This window comes from Dicentrarchus labrax, unplaced genomic scaffold, assembly GCF_905237075.1.
Source record: "Dicentrarchus labrax unplaced genomic scaffold, dlabrax2021, whole genome shotgun sequence".
NCBI classification, from domain to species: domain Eukaryota; kingdom Metazoa; phylum Chordata; class Actinopteri; family Moronidae; genus Dicentrarchus; species Dicentrarchus labrax.
The window spans coordinates 14,985,821-15,011,721 of NW_026136723.1; the positions used below are offsets into that span (position 1 = coordinate 14,985,821).

The 25,901-nt window shown below is 40.2% G+C and overlaps 1 protein-coding gene across 5 annotated transcripts in view; it reads left to right on the forward strand.

Moving 5' to 3' along the window:
* elmo1 (engulfment and cell motility 1 (ced-12 homolog, C. elegans)) overlaps positions 1-25,901 on the forward strand; it is a 106,093-nt gene that overhangs the window by 15,273 nt on the left and 64,919 nt on the right. For 2 of the 5 annotated variants that reach the window (XM_051390180.1, XM_051390182.1), the window contains exons 1-2: positions 8,731-8,953; positions 21,064-21,220. In XM_051390180.1, coding sequence (XP_051246140.1) covers positions 21,143-21,220 — 78 coding nt within the window. In that variant the 5' untranslated portion in view covers positions 8,731-8,953; positions 21,064-21,142. Of the gene's footprint in view, positions 1-8,730; positions 8,954-21,063; positions 21,221-25,901 lie in introns of those variants that run through there. The other 3 variants (XM_051390183.1, XM_051390184.1, XM_051390181.1) reach the window with 2 other exon arrangements.

The following is a 25,901-nucleotide window of genomic DNA, read 5'->3' on the forward strand; positions in this document are numbered from 1 at the left end:
TCTATTCTGGGACTTACACACACAACTCATGCCTGGTCTGCAGAGTGCACTCCTCTTTTTGTTGGTTTGTGGGTGTGTGCAAGTAACTTCCCATAGCACCTGCACGTTTGGTTTTTCAATTAGCACAAAGAAGACGTACCATCATTATCTTCCTCATAGAGAGCGCTAATCCAGTTAAGGGATGGAAGATCCCTCAAGAGCTGTATTTGGTTAGCTGGGATGTAGTAACCACTGTCTGTCTTTTATGAATGAGAAGCCCTGCAGAGGGGAGTATAAAAGAATTTTTTTAGTCTGTTGTCTTTTGCGTATAAACTAGTGATGGGTTGAGCATCTTTTCCATAATAACCTTTTGTCCCCCCCCCCACTGTCTGGGGTGTAATTTTAGCACTTTGAGGAAGTGGGATTTCAGTCCTTTTTTTTATTTTTATACACTTATGGTAGAATCGCAAAACACTTGTGCTCGACCCTGTTGAATTGAAAGGTAAGGGCCAGTTAAAACATCATGAATGAGTGTGGATTTGAAAGAATGTCTGCCTTTTTTAAGATCTGAGCATAAAGCAATTTGATTTTCCAACTGCTGTTTTTGTAAGGATTATTTATTATTTCTGTAACCAGACTAGCAGGTATGTGGTTGATACAACATGCCTAACATGACGCTGCGCTGGAGAAGGGTAATTGATTTGCCCTGCAGTAACAGGGTTTGATTAGTTACACAATGTGGAAACTGGAGCTAGGCAGAACTTAATGCCCTTAATGTTAGTTTTTTTTTTCAATGAAGGCCTGGCTTCATAATCTGAGCTGTGTCCGTTATAGACAAAAGGTAGTTTATGTTTATGTGGTTGTTTGCCTTTTCTGAAATGCGCCCACTTGGAATGAGAGGGGGTGTGAGAGAGAGAGAGAGCGAGGGAGAGAGAGAGATGCTTCGATGCGCTCGCTGTTCTGCTGGAGTAGTCAAGGTCACTTTATGATGGAGGCGTTTTTCTGTTTGTGAATGAAGAATGCTGTGCTGGTCCCTCCTGGTGCTACAATGCCTCCCGCCTCCTCCAGCACACACAGAAACATACTCTCTCTCTCTCTCTCTCTCACTCACTCACTCACTCACTCACTCACTCACTCACTCACTCACTCACACTCACACTCACACTCACACACACACACACACACACACACACACACACACACACACACACACACATACTGGCTTCACAGTTAGACAATGGGACTATAGACCGGTTTCCATGACTTCCCTCTCTGACCAACCAAAAAGCAACATTTATCCCCGCCTCGGTCACGTGACCTGTCATGGATTTTGTGTGGTCCTTGCCCATTCCCTCTATACGTTCTCACACACACACACACACACACACACACACACACACACACACACACACACACACACACACACACACACACATACACAGAGGGGTCCAGTGAACTTTTTCAGGCTTGTTCCTTGAAGCGTGGCCCCAGAGGCTCCAATCATTGTTGTCTGCAGTGATCAGTCAGGGGGAAGCTCTGGTCAAACAATTCCCCATTTCTCCCCCCACTTTCTGCTGCTTTTGAAGAATTGCACTTTGATGTCCTCTACATCACAAACTGTTGTGTCTTTGGAAACAAGGCACACTTTTGTCCTGTTTCTTTTCAATCTCTTGAGCTTGCTCCAGTTTTTAGCACTTGTTTGATATTTCTTGATATTGAATGAAGGACTTCAGCAGATAACATAAGAATCCCACAGTGGAAAATGTCTTTATTTCTTACCACTCTTTAGTCTTTTGTATCTCCAATGTAGTAATATTAAAAGATAGTACTTTTTGAATAATTTATGAATATACAAACTGAATTGTGGTCATTTACAAAGGTTTGGATTCTTTGTTGAACATTATTAGAATGAGTTTCACTGAATCTTCTAGTTTCACAATTTTAGTAGCAAAGAATTTAGTCACATCAAACAAAAGGACATGAAAGAAATTGTTTGACGTTTAGGGAAAACGCGCTAAGCTGACTTGCTTTCTTGCCTCAAGTCGGATGAGAAAATCAATACCACTCTCATATCTGTCTGTTCAAGGCTAGACACAGCAGCAGGTTAGTGTAGCTTAGCATAGAAATAGTAGGAAACGGCTCGCCTTGCTCTCTTTAAAGGTAATTAGTGCATCTGAAGCTTGCTAATTAGCATGTTATATCTCATTTGTTGAGTCCAAATCAACAACAAGTGTAAAAACAACAAGTTGTGGTTTTATGGGGGATATGAGTCTCCACTGATTGCCAGGTGACACTTCGTTTTTAGTATGGATTAAACAAACAAGATATGATGTGTTAATGTGTTCTTAAAGGTCCAGTGTGTAACATTTAGGAAGGTCTATTGGCAGGAATGGAATATAATATTCATGGGAAGATTTTCAATTGTATAATCACCTGAAAATAAGATGTTTTACCTTTTTGAATGAGCCGCCGTTTATTTCCTGAAGGAGGGGGTCTTCTTCCACAGAAGTAACCATGTTCAACCGCCATATTTCTAGCCCAGAATGGGCCAGAAAATAGGTGCTTTGACATTTTTCACTTACATTTTTATTCCTTTATGAGCTGAACCCCTGAAGTTTTTCTGTGTCAGCAATCTTTTATAAGAAATGTATTTATAAGATAACTACTTGAATAGTACCACTGTCAGTCTGGGAGTACATTTATACCACAATAAACATTTGGTCCTAGTCTGCATGGTGATTCGTTCCATACACTGCTGCTGTTTTGAGTATTATGACACACAACGGATTCCAGTCTGTTCCTTTAAGCATCAGGCGCTTCTTTCCAGCTTTGTCCTAATGGTCCAGCTATGTAAGTTGATTACACCAAAGACCCCACGGGCGTGCAGCCAGACCAGCCACTGTGGAGTCTTCTGGGGACGCACATAGCATAGCTGACATTTTTAGCTCTCCAACCCACATCTCTAGCTGAGGTAATTTAAGGTTTAGAAACCGCTGTTATCAGCCTCAGAATTTAATCTGAGGTTCGTAAAAACCTTCTGGTGAAGATCAGAATGGACGACTGGTTGAGTGCGGTGCCTTTCATGGTAACACTAGTCATATCAAATCCATATTCCTCAGGATTTCAGCCCACGACTAAAACAGATACTAATGCTTATTTGCTGATTGCAAGTCAGCATGTACGCAGTATGGTACATTGGTTTCTCTCATCACAGCTAGAATCCAACAACCCATGCAATGTTAATGTTTCCTGATGCTGCGGGAATTTCTGAGTTGGAATCGACTTTCGCAGACATCATAGAATCGGGCAATATTTCCATAACTCAACCCTCCTATGTCTGTCAGTTTGGACGAAATACACTATGGAGAGTGGGTGTTTGACCTCGATAGGCTGTTTTCAACGGGGCTGAGAAGCCTGAGAGCAGAAGGTCACACTGTCAGTGACTCACTACGCCTGTGGGCTCTCTCACACTCACAAACATACACATACTCTTTTCCTAACTGGCAGTGAAAAGGCTTCCAGGGTAAACACCTAATTGTGCTCCTCTTTTCTGTTTTTAAGCTCTCACCGCTGACCTTGATGCTGACTGATATTGAGTTATGTAAGGGGGGAGGATGGCATGTTATTTTTAAATCTAAAGAGAAAAGAGATTGTGTTTGAACAGAGCACATAGCCTATTGTGTTTCAGTTAGCCAGGCAATGGAGGAAAAAACAACATGTGTAATAGTCACCTTACATAACACTCTTGAATACACAAGCTGTAAGTGTAGAGGATTAAAATACACACACCGGGTATTTTAATGGTACAGTTAATGTTTCATAAGCACTTACATATCCCAAAATATCATGAGTTGAGATTGATCCGGGAACAGTGATGAACCTCATTTGTGAACAATGTGTCACCATGTTTGTCTGCTGTCAACACCCAATAAATTCAAACAAAAATCCAGATTAATTAAGTCATCATCAGCTATGATGTTGATAATGAGATAATGGCACTTGGCTGTCAAAACACTAAAAATTTGTGTTTGTGACCAGTACTGACTGAATAAATCACGACCACTTTGTTGTACTCTCCATGACTTTGCCAAATCCCTTGTTGTACTTTGTGCATTCTCAGGCCAGCCAGTTTTTCTTTTTCAACACTATTTATGTACTATCTATTTTATATTATCAACTTCATATATTACTTAAAGGTCCAGTGTGTAACATTTGGTGGCATCTAACGGTGTAGCAGATCACACCTCCCTCGCTTCATCCTCCCCTTCCGATTGTAGAAGTAGTAGCTGCTAAAAATGCGAATGCCCCTATGTAGTGCCAGTGTTTGGTTTTTCCCTTCTGGGCTACTGTAGCAATATGATGGTTCAACATAGTGAACTCCATAGAAGGCGACCTGCTGTGTCTGTAGAGATAAAATGCTCATTCTAAGGTGATTATACACTAATGAAAACATATTTATGCATATTATATTCCATTTATACCAATAGATCCTCCTAAATGTTACATACTGGACATATATATTTATTTAAATGTTTGTAGTATTGCAGATGTGAACAAGGAATACTTCAACAACGGTTGATGTTGTGAGTATGCTTATGATGTGCAGTGCTGGTGCTCTGCTGACTTCAGCACAGATGGTGTGAGGAGTTTATAAAAACAAAATCTGGTTGTTTAACAAAGACCTTCATAAAACTAACAAACTTTGTAAAAAGCACTGCACTAAACTGGGCTCTTATTACACAAGCATAACATACACAGCACCACCAGTATAACCTTGCTGTTTTAGGCTGTTTGTTGCAACCTATACAACATGCAAGTGCACTTCATTTCCAACTGAATCTGTGTGGTGCAAAACTACTGTGTTACAAGCGAGAAGTCAGCCGCACATTAGCCTGTGTGACCACAGTCCAATTATTATTATTATTCTTATAAGCTATCACAGACGATAATAAGAGGATACTTGCACAACCCGTGGGCAGTGAGACCCAACTAACAGAGTAGCCGTACTTGACATTTCATGCAGTAAGATAAACCCAGGAGTGTTTGGTCCAATTAAGTAGCTACTGTAGTTACCAGGTTGTGTACCTATTATCTTTGCCTCTGTGGTCTTCACTGCAGGCTGTTTACTCCATATAAAATGTGTGATTTGAACTATATTTTGTTGGGGGAAGTCTGTTCTTAACTCCCATTTGTTTGATTTTCTTTTTGTCCAGAATATGAAGAAGGGTAATTATGCCACGTACATGTAGCCTACAATTTCTGTAAAACGCTTACAGTGTTTTGAATGGACATCTTTGTAATCCTGCATCACTGTATGTGTTGATGGTTTGCAGACTGTCTAACCAGCATGCACATACAGGGATATGTTGATGATGTTGCTCTGGACCAACTGCAAATCTGACAGTCGGATTGTCTGCTGTTATATACTGTATGAAACATATGGCCCATGATAATTACATTACAGGTCATCCCCCAGTAAAATTAATCCAGACTTCCTCCTCAGACCCCCAAGTAGGAAGCCTGGCTCTCTCCAGAATCCTCTACATTGTGGAAATACTGGGATTTCTACAGGCTAATAGCATGTGTTTATTTATTTGTATAAAGACAATTGGCATATGTTAACTCGTCAGCTAGCCACAGACACTTGTTTCGTGGTCAAGGCAAAAGGAGATGGTTCCTGTTCTGTTTTAAGAGCTCGTGTTGTTTTGCAAGGTGATGTGCAGTTTAGAAAACTAAAACACGGCCCAGCTTTCTGTTGTGGACAGGAACCATTGTTACACAAGACCACTGTATGTTGGAATGCATGGGATCATAACCACTGGAGTTTGATGATTACAAGTAAAGCATGTTACTCCTCTTCAAGTGGAATAAATTTGGATGCGGTTTTGAATAATAGATGATCCCCTAAGGTGTCGTGGAATTATCTTTGCCCGACAGCCTCCTCTGCAAGCAGACTGTGGGAATGTGCAGATTCACTTCATGTTTGAAAAATGAGAAAGAAAATCTGTGAATAAGAAAAAGGGAAATGAATGTTATGAAACACTAATCGACTGAATGACGTCAACACCTGTCTGATATTATTATTCAACATCTGCATTTAAATTTTACACTTTGGGTTTTCAGCAGATGCACTCATCTAGAGCCATTTAGAGCTGAGTGTAACCAAAAGCAAAAATTTCTGAATCACCAACATTACAAGCAACCAGTAGTAATGTGGGCCAGGGTCACAGCCACAGCTGACTGATAATAGCCTCTCTTGAATAGTACAAACAATAACAACAAACTATTATTCTGATAATTACAAGTTTAACTGTTTCGATTGAATGGTCTCTGAGAAGGCGGAAAAGGAAGTTATTATTTATTTATCTTTTATTTTCATTTTAACTTTGAAGCAATAGATTGAGAACCAGAACAGCTGTTTCCCCTCAAATTTAACAGACAGGAGAGTGGTATTGATTTTCTTACCTAACCCTCGGCAAGAAAATGTATGTGTTTAATTCTCGATATATCAATTCCCTTAAGACTATATACTATGATTGTCAAAATGGGATAAAAAGACACCGTTTTTAATAATGTTTTACTTTATACTGCCTAACTACCCCCTAAATTTTCTGCAGCACAAATTTAATATTTTCATGCCTACCAAAGAAAACAATTGCCTCAAGATTTCCCGTTTTGCCAGTCAATGCTATCTGATTTTCAAAAACATAAGCCTTCATGTTTGTTAGTAGTAATTATATTCAACATTTTTCTTTCAAACACTGCTTCAACACAACCAGCCTTGCATACGAGGGCTGAATAGCTCGTGATTGGAACAAGAAACAGCCTAGCCAGACAATTTAGGTCACACTCCCTGACCAAACTACAATCTGCTGCTCCTTGATCGACTAAAAAATATACTTTTTTCTAATTCTTAAGGATTTCAGGTCTGTTGATGGAGTTTTTTTTAGCAGTTTCAGAATAGACTTGAGGCTGGCTGTCAACATTTGGCAGTTTTCTTGTTCATGGAGAACAACAGCTGTGGTCAGCTTGAATTCTTGTAGCAGATACCAATAGTATCTTTTTGACTGTATATAAAAAAATGATGGCAGGCTGGACTATGGCTTTAATGGGGGTGGGGGGGTTGCAAATTCCTCAGCAGTGTTACACCCAAACACAGAGGTCCTGAATCTTGACAAGAGCAGCCAGTGGAAGGAGTGCAGAAGGGGTTGACGATAGGTGGATTTCGAAAGGCTGTCGACAAACAGGGTACAGCATCCTGGTTGGGTAAGTGGGGTTGAAAGAGAGTACACACAGGCAGGGTATTCATGAGAGAGCTGAGATAGTTTGGCCCAACTCCATCTCAAAAGCTTTAATAATCTATCCAGGGTCCACTGGGCTCTCTGACTCAGCAGACTTCAGTTTCCGTGACAGACAGCTGTGTGTAGATCACAAATATTCTTAGCTGTCTGGCAAGAAGAAATTAGTGACAAAGGTCCTCTAAACTTTTTCACTTCCTCAGGTCTCCATGGCACACAAGTTTGGCTTCAACTAACCACATGACAGCTCAGCTCATGCACAGCCCTGCCTTCAAACTCAATCAGGATGTGATATGTTTCTATTAGCTGGTTGTTTTTCTGGTTGCTGTGTTGAAATGTTTCCTTACTTGGAAACTTGCCTTATTAAGGCTCTATGGGATTTCATGTCAGAACCGAAAGTTCTGGATGTTTGCATTTATGAGGCTCTTTCGAACCAAAGTTGACCTCAGCTTGGGTGGAGTAAACATCTGTTTTTGTGTGACACTTGCACATATGGCCTGTTGAGCTCTCAGTCTGAAATGAAGATGTCATCGCCCTGTTCAAACAATAAATGTTTAATTTGGGCATTGAGCCTCTTAGCTCATGATCAGTGGTCTTTTGTGACAGTGTATCTGACTCACTCTGTTGGCACTTGTAGATTGTTCTGACGCTGTTGCATCAGTGGTGATTGGGGGGAAATGAAAGCATGTAGTATGCTTATGGTAATAACCGATTCCCTAGCCGTCAATAGCAGTATTAAACGCAACATTAAATCTAACTAGGCTGTACAAGTGCTCATTTTGATGCCTATATTTTTCAAAACCTTTGGAGAATTTCCCATTGAGCCCTTTCCCCCTATGGTATGGGTCACATCTCTCGTAGGTTAACTGTTTTCTGTGTGTGGTACACTGAAAAAGGCTTGGGTGGAATTTCAGAATAAATTATTAAAGCAATTGTTCAACATTTTGGCAAATACATTTATTTGCTTTGTTGCTGAGATTTAAATGAGAAGATTGATACTACCAGGCTGGCAGGATGTTATGTGTTGGAGTATTACTTGGCAGTAACTTCCTGGAGCAACTTTGTTGTTTTTACACATGTACTAATTAAATAAACACAATATAATGTGTTAGCCAGTGAGCTGCAGGTGCTAGCAGGTGGATTTTGTAACCAGTGGACAGAGTCAGGGTTGTGATTTCCTTTTTGCTAAGCTGAGCTAACCTTTATTTATAAGATATAATTATCCTCAATTAATTCAATTAGCCCAATTAAGTATATTTTTTTAATTTACTGGGATGATTCAGATGCATGGTTTGTCTTTGTTTACATATGAGTCTAAACTTTAGACTCCTGCAGTCTCTTCCTGCTCGCTGTCATCTTATCTTTGAATTTTGGCGCTTTTTTCCGCTGACAGACCTGTTTCCTCTTTTCTCGACAAACGCCTACTTCCTCCTTCTGTCTGTCTCTCTCAGCACTCTCTTGGTCGCTCGTTTGCCCAAGGCGAAGCACCGCTCAAACTACTGCGAAGTCTTTGTCAATGGCTTGTGATGCTGAAGGCACTTCCCTTGCAGGCACATACCCAGACTAAAGTTGCTTAGAAAAGAGCTGCCCTCTCTCCACTTTAAGTACTTGTTTGTACAAGAAGCAGATTGAGCAGGGGAAGAACTACCAAGCCCGTTGATTTTCAAGTTTTCCGGGTGAGTCCTTAAGTCTTTATAGTATTTTTTTTTTTTAACTCTTACTTTACACTAGCTACACAGGATGCAGTAGGCCTCAGGGTGCGGCTCCGTGCAATCTCCTGCCTCCTCTCCAGTGTGTCACCAGTGGGCACGAACATTGTGGTTAGATGTTTGCAATCTCGAGTTGTGAATTTCTTGGTACGTACTGTACATGTTTGGAAGTTGATTCGAGATGGGATGGTGTGGGTTTTCCACGTCTAACCAGAGAAGAATGAAAATGTCAAAGAACGGATGTGTTTTAAGACAGTTGAGCGTTGTGGCCTCATGGTTTTTTGGGGAGAGGGGGATGGAAATGTGGTGTAGTAGTTTATGATTTTGGAAAGTATAAAGAAAGAGCACTTACATAGCTGATAAATCTGCTGCGTTGGAAAGTAATTAGTTGGCAGTATTACTTGGTTCCTTCACAATACACATTATGGATTAGTTGTGTGCCTGTAGGCCTAATTTTGCCTTGTGTTTCTTTCCCTCAAGTAAGCGTCTTCTTTTTTTGTCTCCTCGTCTCTAAATGTTCCAGTGTTTTGATTATCTGGGTTGCAGAATGCCATCCAAGTACCTCTAATTGTTTCTGACTCACTTGTTTACCTCAAATTGCTGGCTTGCTCTGCTTGCAACACACTATTTAGGCTATGCTTGTACCTTGTTCAGCAATACACTGTAGCTCCATGCTTCACTTGTTATACTGTGTGTGCAGATCTTTGTATCTAAACACGTATACGCTGTATTCAGCTGTATACAGCGCAAGAGTCGATTTGGTGTTCTCGGAGCGGGCTCACGCCTCAGTGGGAGGTCGGTTGGCTGCTGTTGAGAGGCGTTACGAACTGCTGGTACTGACATTTGACAGGATATCCTGGTTGCAGCAGTTTAGTTTTAGACACAAACCTGCTGAGAGGCACACAGGCCTTGCAAGAGTCACACAGAGAGAAGTCACCAGGCTGTTGTGATGCATGTCAGTCTCCAAACTATAGGGGACGCCAAACAGAATGTATTAAAAAAAAAAATCCTCATTTGATGCTTTGTTGTTTGTGAGGAAAATGTTTGGTCTGTTTCCTTGGTGTATTGTTTGAATATATGTGCATGTTAAGTCTCTTAGATCATGGCACTTCCTCCTTTGGCTGAATCTAGAAGCCATATTTTTAAACCCTGACCCTAGCCTTCCCCCTTTTCCTTTTGTCTTCTTCCTTTTATTTGTAGCTGTTTTGTCAGCCCTTTGTTTTAGGGCAAGCAGCTTTTCCTGTGGGTTGGGTGTTGGATGAGGGTATGTGTGTGTGCTGGGGAGAGACTGGGCATTACACAGTAACATTTTTAAGATTCTCAGTTCCAGTGTACTCTTTCTGTCATGTTGTTCTCCTGGGACCATGGTTTGTTTTGGTTTTAATATTCTAAATCAGTGATTCCCAATTAGGGGCACCTGCACTGCAGTGGCTGCTTCTGCAGTTGCCAGGGGATACGAGGAAAAATTGTGGAGTAGCTCAACTAATCCGATAAAATAGAATTTACGATTTGATATAGAAAATAACCACAAATCAGTCCTGAACAATGTTGCAATTAATAATATGACTAGGCTAGTAGTAGCCTGGGAATGGAAACCAAAGACTAACTAACTAACTAACTAACTAACGAACTAAACACTGAAAGTTAACAGTCACACAGAGATGTGTCACAAGCAAAACTATTTTCCTGCCTGGTGTGCCTGCGATCCTCTTCTGCGCTGCATTTTTCTAGTGGTTTTCAGACATGCATAAAACTTAAAATATTCTTTTCTGTGCAAGCCGTGGAATGCCACCTCTCGTCACACTTGCTCTAGGCAGTCAGTGAAATCAAGCAAGAGGCGGGCTTTACTTCTTTTCCACTTCCTTCTCGTTTTGATGGTATATGGTAAATGGACCTGTACTTGTATAGCGCCTTTCTAGTCTTCCGACCACTCAAAGCGCGCTTACACTACGTGAGACATTCACCCTTTCACACACATTCACTCAGTGATGGCAAAGCCCATCGAACAGAAACTAACATTCATACGCATTCACACACCGATCCACGGCATCGAGGGCAATTCAGGGTTCAGTATCTTGCTCAAGGATACTTCGACATGTGGCACCAGGATGCCGGGGATCGAACCCACAACCTTCCGATTAAGGAACGACCCGCTCTGCCTCTGAGCCACAACCGCCCTGATGCCAGTAGTTATGAGAGGAACAGAGAACATGAGAGGGAGATGGAGAATTCATAGCTAATCACTTGATAAATTTTTTCCTCTGTTAATCATATTTGATCGTCTGGCTGTGTACGCAGCCCCGCTCTGCAGGCATCAGTTTTACTGTTTTTGAAGCAGCCACACCTGTAACAATGTATCTCTGTCTGATCGACCCCTAACATCTACTATTATATCCACTTTTATATTATTAATAGTCACGTAGTATCCAGTTAAAATAAATTCCGATCCACCCATTTAGAACATAATGGTGTTGTCTATGAGGGGGTACTTGAGTTCATCTGACATGGCTGAGGGGCGGGGGAGGGGGGGGACAAGTTCTACTTGAACTTAAAAGGTAACTTAACACCCTGTAAAATATTGTTGGGTGTGGTTTGCTGGGGTCAAACGTGTGCTCTTTTGTACCTTTACCAGAACCAGTGTTGCTATGGTCAGAGGTGAAACAAGCTTTAAACTTTAAATCAGAGAGTGCAGTAAAACACTGCCTGTCAGATTGGTATTAAGTTACTCTTTAGGGGTTTGTGTGTGTGTGTGCGTGTGTGTGCGTGTGTGTGCGTGTGCGTGCGTGTGCGTGCGTGTGCGTGCGTGTGTGCGCGTGTGTGTGTGTGTGTGTGTGTGTGTATTTCACCTCTGCTCAAGGGTGTAACATGACCATCCTGTGGCTAGTGGGTGTGTAGGCGTGTGAAGGCGTCACGCTCGGAGCAACAATAACTCGGTCCTCTCCACCATGTCGATGGCCTTTTGTCTCCGCTCTCAGATAAAAGATGGTGCTCTTTTTGGAGGTTGTCACACACACACACACACACACACACACACACACACACACACACTCACACACACAGGCCCCTGCGGCGAAGCGGGCCCTTTGTAAAAGCATCAAATGAAGAGCTAGAAGGGATCCTTTTGAAATCCACCCAGCACATAGGTTAATACAGACACACCCACACACAGGCACAATTATTGAAGTCCACATACTAAAGCATGAGTATGCACACTCTCCCACACTCATAATGCACTTGATATTGCGAAACTTGATGGTGCGCACACATTCTAAGAAATTTTAAGAGGATTAATTTCTGCAGCCTAGGAAAAAAGATTTCGATGTCAGGGTGGCCTCATGGTATGTGTTGGTAAAGGGGGCTAAAGAGGACTTTTCATTGCTAGCTTGTTTGCTCTCTCACATTTGATTATATGCTGTTGCTTTTTATTACAATTACAGATTAAAACTTTCTCAAAACCATAATAATTACAGCTTGAAATCGAGTATGAAATGGTTTAGAATAGTTGGTGTGAGTCAGGGTTTCTTAAGAAGTGGCTGGACTATAGCTTATTTGGAACAAGTACTATGTTTGGGCCCACTGCTCAGTGGTCTGCTGAAGGAGGTTTTAGGTTACATTGAATTTATGGTTCTTTTTTATTTATTCAAAAAATTTGATTTGACATCCATAACTTTTATAAATAAATCTTCTGTTAACTTCTTGCTGGAAATGAAAGAGGAGGTGTTTTGCTTGTACTTAGTTTCTGTCATATATAATGTTACGGTGTCGGATGTCTGAAAGAGGCCAGCATGTCAAATAATGAGGTTAACGTAATCCCTGTGAACAAAAAGCCCAGAATTAAGACTGAATGCAACAGATTTATTTATACAGTTATATAAGTAGGACTACAGAGACCCGCTCAGTCTGTCTAAGTTGTCAGACCGCTCTGCCCAGGAGTCAAGATACTTTTTGTATGCAGAAAGAAAGTTTTATGTGAGTGACAATTTACATTTCTGGTGTTTCATCTGATGTTGTGCAGCAGTTAGCTGTACTAACCAGCTAAAAGCAGCAGCTAGTTAGTGGCTAAAGTAGTTCACCACTAACAACAAGTAGCTGAAACTATATTTCCATCAGGATACTCTGTGAATCACTGAAAGTTGAAGCAGAGCAGTCGGGCGACATTAAATCCCATAAACATGGAAAAACCATAAAATATTTTCTCCATAAAATATGATCTAGTTTTACCAAAATCAAGGAAAGTTATACAAGTTGTGTGGGTTTTTGTACAATAGTTCATGGTTTTGAACAGGAAATGTGAGAAAAGTATTTTAGCTCTTGGATTATTGATAGTTTGTGGCAATTATTTCTCTGTTTGTAGGCTACTAGTTGTTCAAAAGGTAACTGGGATAATTTAAAATGGCCAATAAATTGTTCAATGTTTGGCCTAATCGAAGATCTTACGATTTTGAGCAGTTGCATTGTTCCAGTTAAAGTATCCTAATATCATATAAAGAAATCTAAGCTTATCAACTTTAAACTCGATCAAGTAGCTTGTGAAAAATACTGTAAGTCAGATTTAATAGCTACAACCAAAAAAACTTCAGGACATCACATAGAAGATTCATTAGCACAGGTTATGGGAGCTGCATGAAAGGGGGAGAGAGAGGCATCAATAAAATTAATTTGTGGTCTGACTCATATATGTGTAATGTGTCAAAATGACTCAGAGAGAACCCATGGGAGGTCTGAAGTGTGGTGTTTAGCATGCACCATGCCGCTCAGTGTGCTCCAAATTAAGAGTCAATTAAATGCAAAAGCCTGAGGTCATATTCAACCCTAGAATTTAAACCTTGACATAGTTTTGAAAAAAAGATGGCAATTTAGTAAATGTGTTAAGTGAGTCTTTTCATGCTTTTAAAGTTTGTAAAATATCCTGCTCATCAGGGCTGTTTCATCGGGGCTGAAATTTAAAAAACTGCTGCCTCATGTTCTCTCACACCATTAGGGTTCGTTGTAACGGGTCCCAGGAGAAGCTGCCAGGAAAGGATGTGCTTTAGTTAGATCATGTTCCCCTTGATATGCATGTCCCCAGTCTCACTCTGTTTGTCTCCTCTCTCTTTCTCCGTCAGCGACTCCTGAACAAGTTTTAATTAAACTTACTTCAAAGTGTTAAAATTCCTTAAATACAGCAAAGGGGCGTCTTATTTTTTCACCACATTATGCACGGATGTTTTAATTATAATCCTTTGAAAAGCTGTTACATGCAATTAGAAAGTGGTGTTAATGAATTCCTTTAGTAGAGATGGAAATGAAATGAGACAAATGTCATAAATAGTAAAAACTCCATTAGTAGATCTATTAATTTTATTTAGTTAAGCTGCATGTTGTTTTGTGATTACTTGCACATACAGCTTTTTGTTTCTCTATCTCATATAAGTTGTTCCAGGTACGTGTGAGAAAGTGTGAATTTTGGCTTTCTGAGACTTGTAGGTACCTTCTCCGTGTCTTTCTTATTAAAACCTCTTTTTCTCTTTTCTCGTATCTTGTCCTCTCAGAACTTTTGCCCTTTTATCATCTTCTGTTTTACCTTTTTCCACCTGTTTTTTCTTAATTCTCTCTTTTATTTTCCTACATCATGTAACCTTATTCTCTTTATCTCAGTCTAATTTAAGGTCATTAGTTCATGTTTATTGTCTGTGTCTGCCGTCCTGTAATCTCTGGTGCCTCTAACTCCCTTCCTCCCTCTCTGCCTCCTCTCATGTTCACTTGCATTTCTTACCTCCATCGCCCATCTCCTCACTTTCTCTTCCCCTCCCTCCTCCCCTCTACAGACGATGTGACCCTCACATTACACATCATGAATTATTGAAGTGAAACTCTGCACTCTTGTGCTGCCCAACAAATCACAGGCCTTCTCTCGTCCTCTGTTTCCTCTCCTCTTACCCTCTCTTCCCTCTTTATTGATGGTTTTGTTCCTTAATTTCAACCTCTGGCAGCAGATCAGATCACAGCTTTCTGAGGGTAACAAGAGATTTAGCTATTTTCCACTCTTTTGGAGCTAATCCTGAGGAATTCTGGCCACTGTAACCCAGTGACACATGCCTCTCTTGTTACGGCAGGTGGGCGAGTGCTTGAAGACAGATTAACTGCACACATACAGTACACAGATTACAATACCTTGCTGGAGTGGAACCCAGCTAGACTAGTGGTTTGATGGTTTTGGCAGCATGTTATTGCATACAGTACATTAGTGCAATTAAACCAATGGACGGATTACACATGTCAGATGAATGAAAAAAGAGAGCGTGGAGTCTGTTTAATGTTTTTCATTGCCTGATTTATGTTCTTTTTGGTCAAATTCCGCAAAATAATATGTTCTGAGTAGAGACAGACTTGGCAGGAAATGTAGAATGGATTGATGAAAGCACGAAACGTCGGATGTGGTGGACAAAATGAATGAACAGAGGAAAAGAGGAGAGGAAGGGAAGAAGCGGGGTCATATCCTGAAAAACTGACAGTGTTCTTCTGCGAATGAAACAGATGGAATGAATTCTGTGTCCCGTCAGCCTGTTTAACCTCTGGCAAAGCAAAAAATAAACACACACTCGCTCACACTCGACTAAACCAGGTTTGCAGCAAATCACCTGCTCTGACATGATGAGCTCTGACAGCAGCTAGCTTGATAACAAGGTTCTATTTACACTGTAAGGAGGTTGCAACGAGATGCCAGAGCGACAGATTGAGATTTGATACACAGCCCCCCAGGCTATAGTAAACACTCATGATGACTTGTAGAGAATATACAGAGACAATCACGCACACACCTGAGAAAAATCCTAGTGTGAAACCTTGTTGCTCAGAAGTTGTTCCCCCGGAGCAGTGTGTGTCGATTTGCAGGAAAAACATGTTGATCAAATGAGTGTTGGACCATTTGTAACCCTGCTCATGGTGTGCTGGTGTGTTGAACCGCTCTGTCTCTCAATTACATTTGAGCCCATTTTCAAGGGATTTACTGTGGCTGTCAGCAATGAGATAGGTGTGTGTGTGTGTGTGTGTGTGTGTGTGTGTGTGTGTGTGTGTGTGTGTGTGTGTGTGTGTGTGTGTGTGTGTGTGTGTGTGTGTGTGTGTGTGTCTCCAATCAATAAGGCTCAAGGCCGTCCATCTTTGACTCATCTGTAGTTCTCGGAAGATGATGACAAGGTGCTCGGAATACACACACACACACACACACACACACACACACACACACACACACACACACACACACACACACACAACACACACCGTCTTTACCGGAAAACCAAAGCCAAATCCTCAGTCCGAGGCATGAGATTTATTTTGACTTTGCACAAACAGAAACGATTCACTCTCCATTTTAAGGTACAATTCCTGTTTATTACACTTTGGAACTTTGGTGAGTCATTACTGTCATTACTGACAGAAATGGCCAAACTAATTGGTAAAATGTGGGAACATGACAACAAAGTCTGTCTGGCCAGGAACAATGAGCAGTTAGACAGTCAGACAGGCTAAAAATAAACAGAATTTGGCCAAATTAAACAACTTTTATTTGGAGGTTAAACCAGAAGGAGTGACCCAAACTAATAATCACTCATTGCATGGAAAAACTGTGTCTGCACTAATGTGGTAAGTATGGGAAGTCAAAGTTGAACCAGTGCAAAGTCGGACTCTAAATTCTGATGGACGTTGTTTTATTTAAATATATACACACACAATCCATTATATGTAGGGATGTAATGATGCACTCAACTCACGATTCAATACAATATAATTAACATTACTGGGTTCACCATATTTCATGATTTTTTTTACAAAATCAGTTTGAAGACGAACTGAAAAAGATTATTTTATTTCTGGGGTATAAACTCTGCAATAATAATGCATATTTCCTTTTCTTTGTAAAAGTGAAACTGAAGTCTTTGTGCATTGATACACCTACTGACGTGAGTGACGTAGGATATCAAATAAGCAAAGTCAAAAGTAGACGGCCCCCTCTGCTGAGTATCACGGTTTATGTTATCATTAAGAATTGTGACCAACATAAATACCGAGCACTTGAAAATCGATGTTTTACAAATAAAAGTTGTCAGTGACCTCTGTTGGGTAATGATAATAGCGCCACTGTTTCTAACAGTTGTTGGCATTTCTGTACGTACTTTAACATTACTCATCCGCCTATATATACACAGATTCTGCTTTCTCCAAAAAGCTATCATTGACATATCATCCCTGTCGAATTTTTGGTCTGGCTTTTGTTTACAACAGACACTTTAGGTATTCATTTTGTTGTTTCCTTTGCTTGGAAAGAAGTTGGACTACTTTTTAGCACTGCATTCACAGGTGCAATTTTAACATCACAATTAAGAATGATAGCCACAACTATAAAGATAAAACCCAACTAAAATTTATCTTTAGGTTTGCATTTTAAGACAAACCATGCTAGCATGTCTGTGGGGCTGTACTTTACATTAGCTCAACGGACTGCTGTGCCTAACATCAGCATAGTAATGTGCTGACAATGACAATGCTGACATTGTGGCCCTTCATGAAAAGTCAGAGGATTACCAACGTTGTCACAATTCCTTCTGAGAGAAACTACAAAATTTCATAGCAGTCCCTCCTTAAGTTGTAAAGATATTTCAGTCTGGACCAGAACAGTGGACCGCCCAACCAACAGACGGATACATTTACTGCAAGCAAGGATAAATATCTTGACAGTCTCCAGAGTGGAAGCTTCATAGCTTTCCTTGAGTGTCCCCGCGCTATATGTTTTCAGTCAATATTGAAAAGGATGATAATCTTTGGATAGATGACTAACATGCTATTGTCTGTAGGATATATCTGAAGCACTCATTGACACATTCTGTACGTATGTACAGTAAGGCTCGACTTTGTGAGACTTTTGTTTATTCTAACAGGATTAACAGGATGGCGCTGCTGATGTTGTTTAAAATTACACGTTTGTTTCAGCAGTTAGCCTATCAAGAGAAATGTGTGCAGAATTGTGCTTATCCAGATGTTGATATGTATCTGTCACTGTTTTCTTTGCATTTGCTCTCTCTACATCTCATTGGCTGCCTTGCTTATCCAGGAATAGAGACCAGAAGAAGAAATGTATTTGCATAAGGTTACATAGAGGAGAAACAGAGAGAAACAGAGAGATACACAGCTGCAAGGCAAAGTGTCTCAAAGTATTTAACATACGTTACAAAACCACTCTAATCTTCAATGAACATACTCGTTCATATTTCAGTGGTGAAATTCAAAGCAGGGAGGTGGGGTGAGTCATATTTGGGGAGTTGTGACAAACGTGACTTGAGTAGCCTATGACACGCGCTTTGGAAAGAAAGATGCATCCACATCTCGAGCTATTGATGCAACGGCTGCCATGACAACGGGCCCTTGAATAAAGGCTATGTGGATCATTATGGGGTGACTCACACACAACGCCAGGCCAGTCTCATTATGTAAACTATCTTTAAATTAATACATGCTCTTCAAACACACACACGCATGCATACAAACACTCACACAGTACTGTACAGTGGCATCCTCACAAAAACACACATTTCATCACTCACTATTCTGCCTCTGTACATACACACGCGGTATGTATCAGCACTCGCTCTATTCCACTCAATAGTTTTCTCCCAGGAATTAATCTGAGCCAGTCTTTATGCATTATGGATCGAGATTAAATATGTAAACAGGCTTCTCCACCATGAACTAGGATGATCCAAGCTTTCTAGACAGGCTAGGAAGGTAAATTATTGATGCCTTCCGCAGTCAGTTTTGGGGATATCTATGGTACATTTTCTACTTGATAACTGTGCAGTGGTGGGTTTCATTAGACCCGCTTCAAGCACACAGATGTGGCTTTACCCAGCTCCCTCTGTGTGGTTCGGAGTGACTATGATTTGGCTGTTTTTCCACCATGGGGCTTCTAACTGGCTTATTTTAGAAAGCCACAGGGTTTCAGGTCAATTCGGCTGCCTGTTCTTCTGTCAGATATCGCACTTTTTTGTACCCACATAGGAATCCTCTGCACAGGGACAGAAGCCAGGGAGGAGCCACCCAGGATTACATGTTCAATATTTGAGTGTGTGTGTGTGTGTGTGTGTGTGTGTGTGTGTTCGCATGAAAGAGGAGTGAGTGTTGGTGTGCTTGTTGCTAAGCGTATAAACCAGGGTGTAGATGGTGACAAATACAGATTCAGAGTCTGTTTGTGTATTTCAATTGTGGTTTTGACCAGTGAAAGGCAGAGAACATAACAGTTTTTATTTCTGGTGTCTCTTACCTCACATCTGTGGTTCACTGGAAACTAAATGTTTAAATGTCAAGCAAATGCTCTTATTTCACTTTTTCACTGTGTCCTTCCTTGTCCTCCCCGTCCATTACTTTCCCCTTCATCTTTCCCACTGATTTTAACTTCTTATCTTTTAAAAGACAGATTTGGTATTGCACCATAAAGTGCGGGACCTGCAAGAGATAAAAAAACCAAATCAATTAAGATGTTTGTAAAGGCTCTATGTAAACTATTTCTAGTCTCCAAACTTTAGCCTAACCAATACCCGATTTACTTTTTATTATTACTTTTAATATTCACATTTGAGAATTTAAAAAAATCTGATAACAATATATCAGCAACTATTCATTCACACACATAAAAATACCAAAATAATTTGATAAGGATCCCTTAAATTTGGCTTAAAATTCTTGACCAAGAGCCATTTTACAGTTGAAGAATAAACTTGTCAGCGCTCTCTGTAAATTATGTAATGCAGGTACATATTTGGCATTCTTTTACCTGCAATTTATTCGTCTGACACACACACAAAATGATATATCTGCGATATGCTTATATTTGCAGATTTATCCGTCTGGCCAATTTTTCTCAGACTTGACAAAGGTCATCCAGAATCACAGAAGACATAACACAGATGTTTTCAAAGGCTGTTTTTGCTCCCCATGATGAGTAAACTGACCTTTTATGTGTAAAATTCGAGAAATAGCCCTTAGTTAGTGGAATTTGGCAGAGGAAGGAGCTCTGCACTAGTAACCTGCTTAAGCTGCTGCTATTGAGTTCTGCATGCTTTGTGGCTAAAGTGCTGCTACACACTGCCCTCGCTTCAGTGAAAGAGATGGAGTCACAAACCTCACTCTGGAAGTCATAACAAATTGCTGCCTGGGTGGTTTGTGTCTTTCTGCTGTGTTTAACTGGCTGAGCTGAGCCAAGGTCCCAGTGAAACAAAGTGGATCTTTAAAAACATCATAACTTTTCAATTCACTCACCTGCTGTGAACTCATTAGCAGTTAAACTTTGATTTGAATTAAACTCTTGAGTGTATCTGCCCCACTGGCACGTCCTAATGTTCTGTGTGTCAACAATTGCAAATTAAATTAGCCTACCGCTGGAAAAAAGTAATCTCATAGGACAAATAGAAAATCTGTTTGTCTGCTTTAGTTTGTATCAGTGGGTGTTCGAAGTTGAACTGTGTATTTGAATATGAGTTTAAGCACCGGTATCTGCAGGAATTTGCATAAAGTGCTTAGTCTTTAAGGTCAACCATGACACAAACAGGGGAGCGTGTTCTAGCTGTGGGCTAATGACTAGAGATGGCAGGTATTACATCTTTGGTTTCTATACTAGCATTTGCATGCATTTCAGCTGGTCAACCTGACCTCAAATGGTTTTGGGGTATGATAATATGCAGAGCCAGTGTGTATACTTCTGTCTGCGCAAATAACCGTAAACTTATGTAAGTAGGTCAATTGATTCATTTCCTCTAAACATCTAAATTTTCAGTGGCTTCTTCTGCACATATGAAGTTATATCACTGCTGCACTGTAACAATGTCTTATGTATTTTTCAACACTGCCCTTGTTGACCTTTTGTCCTGAGTCATATATGAAATTATCTGAATTTAAGGGAAGCTAATGCAAGCAAACATCATCTCAAATAACTGGAGCCCGTTCTTGACTAACGTGCCCTGTTTTCTCTCTCTCCTCTCTTTTTATTCCCATCCACCTTCATCTTTCTCTCCCTCCATCCTCTCCTTCTCTTCACTCTTACCCTGCAGGTTTGGATGAGCTACCTCCAGTAGTAGTGACAGAGGTGTGAGGCAGTGAGACTCACACCAACCTCCGCCCCTGTCAGCCATGCCGCCGCCGGCAGATATTGTCAAGGTGGCCATTGAGTGGCCGGGGGCCTTCCCCAAACTCATGGAAATAGACCAGGTAGGTGTCTGAGCACACATTGCTGCCCTTTTAAATCCACTCCAATCCTAAATCTAGCGGAAAAAACCTAGCAAATGTTTTGTCTGTGTGACACCAGATTTAAACACCATGAACAAGGTGCATGTTTTGTCAGAACACAGTATTGTACAGTAATCCGCTGTTGTGTATACACTGTAAGTAGGGTGTATGTCTGGAGGGGGTGGGCGGATGTTATCAGGGCGTAACACATCTTTGCATTGTCCCTAACGATTATACTAATTACTCAAAGGAAGTGCCCTAATTGAATATGTTTAACAGGGGACACAGCCGCAGCTTTGACACAACCTCAAAGACATTGAATGTGATGATGGAGGCTAAATCTTACACCATAATATTGACATGAAACAAGAGCCATTAGTCCAGCTAAGATATCTTATGTGATGTAGATTGGTCATGTCAGGCCAATGCTGGATCTGTTCAGGTCACTATTTGGGCATAAACTATCCATTAGATATGTGCAGGTAGGTCTGAGTTTCGACAGATGGTCTCATTTTGGAACCAATTTGCAGATGACAAAAAACCTGGACTTGTTAATCTCAGGCAAATCTTGTATAGATGTTTTTTTTATCTCTGCTCCTTCTTCTTTTTAGAAAATGTACACTACATTCAGGTAGTAGACACACTGTTTCTGACTGCCACTTTGGCTGGTTAAAATGACACAAGCATATCAGCTGTAGCTAATTAATTTTCTAAGGGTGAAAATGACCCTTTTTTAGCTGTTATCTGGTAAAAAGCTTCCTGCAAGCTGGTCTCTGCACAGTCAGTCTAGATAATTTTTGAGTAAAAAGACACATTCTCTGTAACGCCACGGTTTTTGTAGTTGGTGGCGAGTCGGAAGTTATCTAGCTAATGGCATTGCATCAGAATCTCCCAGGTAAGCTTTTATGGATATCAATCATAAAGAGCAAGTTGTAAATAAGCTGTAAAAGTAACCAGGCTACACCTGTTGATACAATGTATTGATATCTATTTAATCTAAAATCTGTTGTGTCCCAGTGTAGATTACAGATCTAAATTGAATCTTTGAGTTTTAACTATTTATAACTGTAGTTACACAGAAGTCCCTAAAGCTGAACCAGGATTAGAATGATAGGGAATTTGATACTGGATTTAGATTTGATAAAATGCAATCATCATCACAACACATTTCACTGATTTACACAATGTGATTGCTTAAGTCATGATCAAAATGGTGGAACTGAACATTTTCAACAATACTGGTGTGATTTTGATCTAATTCAATCTTTAGTGTTAAAATCATTATGCTGATTGCCTGATCAGTGGTGTGGCAGTACCTGGCTCAAATCTAACTTGACAGATAAAGGCCATACTGTATGTCAGCAATCATCAGGGTCTAATATGCTAATGAAATAATTAGCACAAACAGTGACTACCTCGTGTGTGTGGGGGGATGACATGTTTACTGTTACGTTGTTTGATTACACATACAGTGTGTAAAATGCCCTGTTCTCTCTCTCTCTCTCTCTCTCTCTCTCTCTCTCTCTCTCTCTCTCTCTCTCTCTCTCTCTCTCTCTCTCTCTCTCTCTCTCTCTCTCTGTGTGTGTGTGTGTGTGTGTGTGTGTGACTCATGGATGGGCTAATGATTGTACAAGCTGTGAGTCACCTTGACAACTGGAGCCACGATTATTGCCCTTCTCAATGGATGAACCACTGAATGAAATATTGAACTACAGAGTACATGTGCCTCTGGGCTTGCCATGAGGTCCTTTTTAGGTATTTTCGTGTAGATTTAGGGATGCAGTTTTTGTGTTTAATTACCCTTTCTAATCAGGGTTCTTGCAGTCTAAATTATAAAATGTCTTTCTTTTTCGTCTTTACTTCTTGAAGCCACCTCTCCTCCTCCGCTTTTCTCCAGTTCCCTTATCTCCCCCTGTCATCTTCCTCTTGTTCCTCCTATCTGTTGCCTACTCCTCCTTGTCCTTCTTTCCTTTCTCTCCTGTTCGTTCCCCCTCTCACTCCTCCTCTCCGTCTTTTGTTGTAACTGTGAAAACTTGCGCTGTGCCTCCTCCTCTCTTGTCTTCTACCATCAACCCCCACCTATTCCTCCTCCCTCTGCATCTCCTCTGTACAATAGGACCTGCAGCAGCATATGGCTGTCTGAGTCATGCGATGGGGAGTGGGTTTCAGCTGCTCACGCTGTCTTGAGACCCAGAGAAAGTGTGTATGCCTCTGTGTGTGTGTTTGTGTGTGTAATTTTTGTTTGTTTACGTGGGTACAACTTTGCATAAGTGAAATTGTGTGTGGGTGTGTTTGTGTGGCGACATGCATAAGTGTTACTATTGATGCATGTGTGTGTGTGTGTGTTAGTGCTTATATGTTGACAGCCCTGATATTTGTGTACCCATGTACCCCCTTTTAAGGGAATATGTGTGCTTTCTTTCTGATTTCTGTCTGTGTTTGTGTGTCCTGCTCTGCAGTGTGAGTTTGAGAGTATGTTTAGGTACATCTGCGTCTGTGTATGTGTGTATGCATAAATCACACTGTGATTCCTGTATCCAAATATCTTCAATGCCCCATGGGCACAAACGTCCGACATTTGTGTTAGAACGCTGGGGAATTGGTACAAGTCCAGACAATTGTAATGAGAGTTTTATTGTTATTGTCAGAAATGCAATAGAGAACAGGAGGACAAGGTGGTGGGGCTGCTGATGTCTGCAAGTAGAAAATATGTTTTGGAAACAAGCAGGAGAATTTAAGTCAAACTGGAAGGAAATGAGCTGTGATGTGAGGCAGCAGGGATGTTCTACAGGTTATGATTTTGTTCTAATTGTAGCTCCATGACCAAAACATAGCTTCTTTAAACCTGTGTGAACTGATTTTTTTTTAGCCACGTGGGAGCAGCGGAAACATGCTATAACACAACGTTTCCATTTTAGCACCTTTTGATTTGTTATGGCTAACGTGTTTACAAATAGTTGCTTATTTACACATCTAGCAGTTACTGAGCAACATTAGCGTTCATTTGGAGTCGTGTTTGTCTCCACCAGATGAAAGGCCAATATTCACTCTCTGTTTTGGTCTCCACCAACTCCTGAGGGGAAATATCTTGAGCTTTAGTTGCTCATTTGCTCAGCAGCTGTTTCTATTGGATTCATTTTCCTACATACTTGTCTAACAGGTGTGCATTAGATTAGATTGCCACGCAGGGAAATTGTGTCCATGCCATGTTTTAATGTTTTTTTTTATATAATATAATAAACTTATTTTTTATAACTTCTCAGCAGAGTTCTCAGCAGATTAATGAATTGTCTTTGTGTTGATATACACATAGTGCAAGGGATAATCACCTGTAACAAATTAGTTTTGTTTCTGCTGCAGTTAAATGTGATGGTTTAATCAGACTGTGACAAAATTTGTAAAATAAGAATGTTTTTTATTGCGTCTTAGGGGATTTTTAATGCATACATAATGACTTTATAATAGCAGCAAGATTAAAATGTTTAAGAAGTGGGAAAATGTACAACTAAATGTGTCCTTATCTGTAATAATAGTTTAGAATAACTGTAATGAATGTTCAGACAATTCTACCATCAGTCCTAGTCTGCTTGTTGTGTAACTCGGGAAGTGTACTTGTTATCCTCCCAGTTAAAAAGGATAGTGTTGTGTCAGATAACAGGAGCTCAAGAGCTGACTGATGACATAGACTCAGAAAACATCACATTTAATAGAATACATTATGTTTTATTACACTGTAGATTACAGCTTTCACATTTATGCCAATGCACAAAGTGAATACTACTCATGTAATGTACCAGGTGTGACACTTGCAATAGTACCCCTTAGTACTCCTACAGTACAGTGGAGTGGTCCTAATAGTAAGGGAGAGGAAGATGTAGTGGGAGTTCAGACAGAAATGTGATGGAGTAGGGGAAGAGTAGATGGGATAGTGGGGTGGTGTAACTCTGGGACGGTGGAAAAGTGACATGTATCTAAACCTCAGAGGTAATAAGATAAAAGGTGCAGATAGAGGCCATTGAAAGAGGAGAGGAGGAAAGAGTTGTGGAAGGGTTAACGATGGGAACGTAATCTTCATTTATTTATTAACTAATTTGTTAGATTTAAACTTCAAACAAAGCCAAATGAATCCAAATGAATTATAAACTAAAAACAGGCTGTGTATTATAATATGAATAATTAAAATTAGTGTTAAACCAGCTAAATCTCCGTTGAGGTACAATTCAGAAAAGAGGCACCATCTCGAAAGAGACACAAACTAAAAAATTAGTTTGCGAAGGAAAAACATTTGAATGCACAACTGTAGCACTTAACAAATACCAGCGCAGACATTAATTTTTGGAGAATATAACTTTATAGAACAGTGCATATAAAATTGTCCCCACATAAGAAAAAGATCTAAGGTTTGCACTAGTAATACAGAAGCTTTATAGACTTCAGTGTACTAATTATTTTTTAAAACGTTTCCTTCTTACAGGTTATAAAAAAAAATATGCACATGTGGTAATATATTATTACCTTTTTATATTATTTGAATATCCACAAATGTAAATGTAGTTTATTAATAATTAATTAATTAATTCGTATTACAATTCAGAAGTGGAAAAGGCTTTGATCATGAGAGAAGGAATCACTCCAAGCAATGCATAAGTCGTTTAATGTCTTT